Consider the following 7002-nt stretch of genomic DNA (forward strand, 5'->3'; position numbering starts at 1 on the left):
GGGCCGTCTCAAGAATTCCAAGGGCCCTTGGGCAAGTGAGTAACAAGGGCCTAACAAACTAATCTTTTATAATCAACTTCCTCCATTCTAAATTATAAGTAACTCCAAGAATCTTGGAGAGTTAAAGCATTTTCAAGTTTGACCAAAATTATAGAGAAAAGTACTAAGATTTATAACATAATGAAACTATAAATAAAGAAGAATCTAATGATACTTAATTATTATCATAATAATAATTATTTTATCATATAAATTTGGTCAAACTTAGGATAGTTTGACTCTCCAAGATTCATAGAATGACTTATAATTTCGGATGGAGGTAGTAATTGGCATGGCTCTGACTGCGGCATCAGCTCTGAGCCATAAGATCCTTACCAATCACTTTAGGAGGATAATTTGTTTTCTGGTGAACACTAAAGGAAATAGAGCCATTTTTGAAACTGAATGACAGGCTATAATTTGTGGCTTCTACTAAGTGCTCCGGAAGAGGTGTCATTTCAAATAAGACCTTAATATGATAATTAAAGTATACAATACTAGTACTAAAAAATAACTTACAACATATATTGGAAGCGACTAGGAGTAGCTGAATATCATAATAGGAAGTGATGCAAGCTAATTTCTGATTAATTACATATGATAAGTGTATGGATCTTTAAATTTTTATTTTGTTGGTCAAATATATTACTATATAAGTATTATATATATACATAAAATTATGGGCCCCCTCGTGGCATGGGCCCGCGGCCGTCGCACCGGCTGCCCATACCCCTAAGACGGCCCTGGCAGGAGAAGGATAGTGGCAGGTCGGGTGTTGGCCAGCATGGTGGCGAGCGGCGGCACGGTGGAGGGTTAGCGAGCCACGTGGGGTGGCAAGGTGGAGGGCTGGCGGGCGGCGGCGCTGACGGTCTCGCTGATGAAGTCGCGGTCGTGGTGGCTCATGAGTCATGAATGAGACTACTAGTCTTCGTAATGGGATTCATTTGTGGCTTTATTAGCCTAAAATCTATATGAGCTATAGAGTGCTAGTGGCCCAACGACTAGGGCCTGGGCCCTAGAGGCCTAGGCCGCAGATCCGCCCCTGCTTCCAAGAATTAGTCTTTGTGCTCATTTTGTGGTCCATAACTTTTGTACTATTCAGTGCTCTTTTGGGCGATGACACTTTATATGTGTTGTTTTATCTTTTATCTTGGTTTGTCAGAGCCAAGTTTTTTATACGACTAGGTAGCGTGCCCGTGCGTTGCTACGGGATAGCTAACAATTTATACTAAAAATACACAGATCGCACAATAAAATAATAATATTATAATAAAACTTAAATACCAGCTATAAAGTGATATTTATCTTAAAGAAGCAAAGTTTCTGAAATCAAACATAGTCACGGAGAGCATGATGTTATAAGTTCATAAATTCTACTTTATAGACCTTTCGGTGATACGACCAAGATAATGTTTAATATCGGCAGGAAGAAATCTTCGATATCCATTTCTTTCGTGTGCTAGTAAATCCACAAATAAGTTTCGCCGCATCTCCATACCATTCTGTCACACATTTGAGTATATGTATATATATTAGTGTGTGTCGCATGGATAATACTACGTTTTTATAAAAAAAACTTGTATAAAAACAGAGACAAACTGTTATACTCACGGTATAAATGTGTGTGGCTTGTGGTCTATTCCATACAGACATATACTGTAGGATGAGAAATCCACTTAAGTACCTGTATCAAGATTCACGATCAGCAATATATAGAAATAGTTAAACCATATGTATTTGTTATTGTAAATGATGGTGATTTTGAGTTATTTACCCATCTATGTCCTCTGCAATGTTTTCTGCCCGTTTAAATTTCCATTTGAAAACATCCTCATCCCATCCAGGAGTATGTTTATTTACTGCGGCCGTGTAGTTGTAGCTAAATCCAAGAGTGTACTTGGCATACATAAGCGCTGGTGTGTCTTTACACCATTCTTCAACAGGTCTAGGGTCAATCATGATAAGCATTTTTCTTGCTGATCGAAAACACAAAGCATATATATTCGAAAGGATAGCCATGGCAAAAGAAACTGCAAACACAATAACGATTAGAATAGTCTATAGGAAACAATCAATAAAATGTTGAGCAAAAGACTTACGTATCTGCATTGTGCTAAGTTGTACTCCATATCCTCACATATACCAATCGCAGCAGCCATTTCGCTCGTTTTGTATTTTTTACGATATTCTGGCATCTTTATTAAAGCACACATTCTCTGAAAGCAAAGGATGTCAAAAGTCAATATTAGTATGACTTATGAAAAAAATATAATATAGCATCTAACTTGTTTTGTGTTGAAGTTAGGCTCCATACAAAATTGTACTTACGTAAAATCTTAGATCCATATGATGCTTTGTAATATTATTATATTTTTTCAATATATTGTACTCTCGGGCCGCCTGAAAACGAACCCCTATTTTGAAACAGTTCTCAGGGATGTCTCGATTGCTAATTAACAACCATTGCAGATCCTGAACACTTAGAGCAATCATAGAGGGATGAAAACCTTTAACCCAAGGCTTCCTGCTCAGACATAGAGTGATTATTTGCGTCATATAAGAGACCATACTATCATTAGTAAACACAGTAAATGAAATAGCCGGTAGCTTACTTAAAAATCGGTTCATCCTCAATTGTCATGACGTAATCACATAGTAACTCAGTCATCTCTTCCTTACTCATTGGCATCTCTTTCATGGCATCAAATGCCCAAAACTCATCAGCTTCTCGGAGGACATGGACTTGTAAGGATTTGTTGTGTGTCTGTATATGTTGGGTGTCTGTTTGAACCACCGAGCATTCGACTTTCTTAGAATGTTTTCTCTTTTTCGCGGATGCTTGATCAGCCATATTTGGGTTTTCTATTATGGTACAGTCGCTTGGGCTTCCAATATTTTTATCGCTATCAAGATATGGACAACCCTTTCGTTTATTTAAGTCCGACGATAGCAAGATTGCCGCAAGCTTTAGTCTAAACGCTTTCATATCATCCTGCATATTATATAGTATGAACCTAGTTAAAAATTAATTACAAACCCACAGCTAGGGTTCTAGATTACCTGATTGAAATTGTCTGATAATTCAATGTCAGTCCAATATTCCATAAAATTTATTAAGAATAATCCGCATGAAAAACTGCATACAATATGAACAGAGGTTTATATACACATTAGATAAAAATTGCAAGGACACAAAATTCAACATATATGACACTATTATTTCAACATACCCATCTTTTTGTAAGAATTTGTCATGAAAAATCTCATTGACCGGCCAATCATCAACTTTAACATTTAGCCATTTATGCTCTTTCATTCATTTCTCCTCATTGAATACGAATTCTATTTGTCTCCTCAATCCAATTCGCTATTTGTGCATATAAGAAGTATCAATCAATCTTTCTAAATCTAACATATGAAGAAATAGCTATGTTATAAGATACCTACAACTTTATTCTGGTCATCACGTCCGAACATATCTCCCAAAGAGTCTAGCACCTAGACCTCATGTTTATTAGCGTTTATAACTGCAAGGTACCAGTGTGTATGCGTAACATTTATTGGAAGGAACACCTATAAAATCAAATAATAAATATTTTACTATCCAAAAAAATTGATAATAAAAGAACAATAGTGGATTCATAAAATTACTACCATATCATGTTCCAAGTAAGTTTGCACCCTTTGAACTAAAGCAGGACGATGGCCGCGCTTAGGGTAAATGTCTTCCATGGTCTCATTATTTTCTCCATCACGCTTCATACATCTAGTTAAACATGCAGTTTCAAGATACACCGTACCTCCTTGCCTTTTTTTCAAACCATCTTGGGCCTTCAACAAATTAATATAAGCATATATGATCTGCATACATTGAGGCATTAAAGAGAAAGGACATTGAAGTTGCTAATGTTTGATTTAGAATTATGGCTCTCATTTGTTACATCATCAGACAAGTATTCATGTGGTTGAAAAAGACATTCCATGTGATTTCTCGATACTGGAATATCATCTATGAGCACAAGCTCCTCCTTCCCAGGTTTTGGTGGAATTTTTCTAACAGATTCAATTATTTCTCTATCGGTTTTAGTACAAACATAATCTGAAAAAGACAACATACTTACTTATATATAGGATTAAAGTATACAATGATAGTTAAATTCTTTAAGTTAATCCATCAAAGAGAAAATATGAATACCTGCTGGGCCAACCGGTGAGGACATAGATTTTTTGGGTTTATTTTGTAATATCTTGATCTCCGAATGTTCATTTTCTCCCACTGAATCTACAAGAGAAATTGATAGGGTTTTTTTTCATGGGTCGTATCAATACTTAAGCCTTGGTCATGTGGCACAACTTCGGGTGAAACTTTTATACCCATTTTCTGTTGTAACCATTCAGAATCATCCGTAGACTTACTGGATTTTTCTGATTGTACAATAATATCTTCTGAAACCTTCGGATCTGAATTATCCATGGTGACCTAAAAAATAAACATATGGTGTAAATAAAACTTATTATTTATATACTTATGAAAGCGTGGATGTACAATAAACCACTTTGGACCACTATCGGGCCTAATCCACGACGTAACATCCACGGAAATCCCACTATAGGGCCACCTCCATCATGGCGTGTCCCAACCGTGGTTAACCATTTTGTCATGGAAACGGCCTCATTTTTCAATAAAGGAAAACACAATCTGCTCTGCATTGTTGAGTGTATGCAGCCCAATAATGTTACAGACGAAGTAGCACTTAGGCTACAACACACCATATAAAGAAAAGATTCACAAACTACTAGCAACAGAAGGAGATTAATCTAAGCTTCAATTAGACTGGGAAACATCCAACCAAACCGCTAAAAGGCTCCAGAACAATAACCTGAACCAATCATTACATGCATTACAAAGCGGCTGAAAAATGGTATTCCAAATGATCCTAGACACAAGGTAATTAAAAAAAACAAGTAATGAATAGTTTCATTAGCTTTGCAGAAACAACACTTAGTGCTTCCTTGCCGTTGTCTTTTAGCCAAACTATCTTTAGTTACATTCACCCCTTCATTGAAATACCATAAGAAAACTTTAATCTTGAGAGCAACTCTATCACTTTCTAAAGATTACATTTCCTTGGTAAAGTATTGTTCTGAATAAGTGCATTATGCATTGATCGAACAATGAAAGTTATTATGCAAATCACACTTGAAAATGTCCTCGTCATTGAAGTTCACCTCAGCACCCTTGAAACTGGTTCAAACCAAGTTGCTAGATTGTGTCCTACAAATGTTCTCTGAAAAGAGACATTATTCAGAGGGATTCAATTTAGCACAATACCCGCTATTCCAAACTTCCTTCTAACTTCCTGCTATATCAATAGAAATTGGTATTGTCAGCACCAGTTCATTCCAAAAATAAGAAGAAGAAGATATCCATCTAACAATTATGTATAGTGTGGGGGTAAGCCACCATCAAAGGTTTATCACCAATCAAAAAAAAAATCTTCCCAAAATCTAATGCATGATGTGCCAGGTTCAGCATCATTTTGTAATTCCTAGTACCATAGAAAGTTTGAATTGAAAAGGCATCGGTTTGTATGCACTCCCTCCCTATTTAAATCACAGGGGCGTAGTGTTTGTTCACAGCTACAAGCAACTAAGCCAAGGATCTCCATCTTTAGAGCTTTTCCCACAAATCCAGAGCAAAGCTAATAGTGTACTTACTATAGTATTTATTGGTTCCTCCTCTTTGCATTCTCCATCTCTCCACAATGCCCAGATTCCTCGCCCTCGTAACCATCGCCGTTGCCGTAGTCAGCTCCAAGCCTCCAACCATCTCTTTGCAATGAAACCGACTGTCGTCGATCGTAATGCGCTACTCTCCTTCAAATCTAGTGTCCAAGGGAACCTTTCCGATTGGGCCTCCCATATGTGGACTTGGACTGGCGTTGCATGTAACTCAAGAAGGCGTGTAATTTCCCTCGACCTCGCTGGCTTCAACCTCACCGGCTTCATCTCGCCGGCGATCAGCAATCTGTCTGCACTTGAGTATTTTGATCTCAGCGATAACCAACTCTCCGGCAACATCCCCCCAGAGCTTGGCAAGCTGTCACAGCTGTGGTTTCTGAGCCTTCACAACAACCTTCTCACAGGGGTTATCCCTGAAACGCTTGGCCTTCTAAAAAGCATGACTGACATTTCCCTTTCTTCCAACAATCTCATCGGTGAAATCCCAGATATCTGCAATTGCTCCTCCTTGATCATCATTCTCCGCGACAACAACCTCACCGGAGAGATTCCTTTCTCTACACGATGTCAGCTTCCATACCTAGATGTGCTCTTCCTCTTCGATAACAGGCTCGTCGGTGTCATCCCGTCCGTCATCAATATCGAATTTTACAAACCTTAAAAATGTGTACCTGGATGACAACAAAATTAGCGGTGCAATTCCTGGCGCCATCGGAAACCTTCCCTTTCTGGAATTTTTAGGCCTATCCAACATGTTGGATGGGCCAATCCCCTCAGAGATCTTCCAACTGCAAGCTCTTAGTGAATTAGACTTGTCATATAACCAAATCAACGGAGGAATACCAGATACCCTGTCGAACATCACTGGGCTGGACCACCTTATCCTTTGGAACAACCGGATCAGTGGTGAAATTCCCAAATCCATAGGTGCAGCTAAACAATTATCTTACATCGACATATCCTAGAATTGTCTTCAAGGTGCAATACCGGAAACCTTGTTGAACCTCACTTATCTGCAGCATCTTGCTCTCAACGATAACCAGCTCTCAGGCCCCATAGCACCTGGTCTTAGCTGAAGCAAGAAGCAAGATCGTGGGCCTTACCAGTTACCAATAGCATATATTCAGGTTACTCTTACCGATAAACCTGTCCTGGGAGTCGGTCAGTGTTGTGTAGGCACCTAGCACCAGATAGCAGTAATATACTATTGGATATTTAGTC

The 7002-nt window shown here is 38.3% G+C and overlaps 1 protein-coding gene across 1 annotated transcript; it reads left to right on the forward strand.

Moving 5' to 3' along the window:
* LOC8054112 (putative leucine-rich repeat receptor-like serine/threonine-protein kinase At2g24130) lies at positions 5963-6442 on the forward strand. Its single transcript, XM_021465954.1, has one exon. It carries the CDS (start codon positions 5963-5965, stop codon positions 6440-6442), a length of 480 nt encoding a protein of 159 aa, XP_021321629.1.

Source organism: Sorghum bicolor, chromosome 8 (assembly GCF_000003195.3).
Source record: "Sorghum bicolor cultivar BTx623 chromosome 8, Sorghum_bicolor_NCBIv3, whole genome shotgun sequence".
In the NCBI taxonomy this organism is placed as follows: domain Eukaryota; kingdom Viridiplantae; phylum Streptophyta; class Magnoliopsida; order Poales; family Poaceae; genus Sorghum; species Sorghum bicolor.

Bases quoted from the DNA above. Each gene is read 5' to 3' on its own strand.
- LOC8054112 (XM_021465954.1), top strand. From the start codon at position 5,963: ATGTGGACTTGGACTGGCGTTGCATGTAACTCAAGAAGGCGTGTAATT.